Source organism: Apaloderma vittatum, unplaced genomic scaffold, assembly GCF_000703405.1.
Source record: "Apaloderma vittatum isolate BGI_N311 unplaced genomic scaffold, ASM70340v1 scaffold847, whole genome shotgun sequence".
NCBI lineage: Eukaryota > Metazoa > Chordata > Aves > Trogoniformes > Trogonidae > Apaloderma > Apaloderma vittatum.
Window position 1 is genome coordinate 4,765 of NW_009727587.1, and position 528 is coordinate 5,292.

A 528-nucleotide genomic window follows, 5' to 3' on the forward strand; every position below is an offset into this window, starting at 1 on the left:
AGGCGCCCGCCCTCGACCCCAGCCGCCTCTGCTACTACGACAATGGAGGGGACTGCTGGCATCACCTGTGCCACGTGCCACCAGAGGTGGTCTCCCGGGGCTGCGCCATGTGCAGCATGTTCAACTACCTCTTCGTGGTGGCCGGCTGCGAGGGCACGGGCAGGATGCAAAGACCCTCCAATCGTGTCTTCTGCTACGACCCCCTGACCAATATCTGGAGGGAGATCTGCCCCCTGAACCAAGCACGGCCACACTGCAAGCTCGTGGCCCTGGACGGCCACCTCTACGCCATTGGGGGCGAGTGCCTCTACACCGTGGAGCGCTACGACCCCCGGCAGGACCGCTGGACCTTCACCGCCCCACTGCCCTACGACACCTTCGCCGTGGCCCACACAGCCACGGTGTGCAACGGGGAGATCTACGTGACGGGGGGCACCTTGCGCTACGTGCTGCTGCGTTACACCGCCCGCTCGGACAGCTGGAGGGTCAACCTGGCCAGCGGTGGCAAGGACAGGACGGTCGAGACGG

General features: G+C 66.1%; 1 protein-coding gene across 1 annotated transcript in view; it reads left to right on the forward strand.

Annotated features, from left to right (window-relative positions):
* Positions 1–528, forward strand: part of LOC104277146 — a 2,398-nt gene that overhangs the window by 1,551 nt on the left and 319 nt on the right. Inside the window, 1 exon segment of the mRNA XM_009873706.1 lies at positions 3–527. Within this exon segment, the coding sequence (XP_009872008.1) occupies positions 3–527 (525 nt within the window).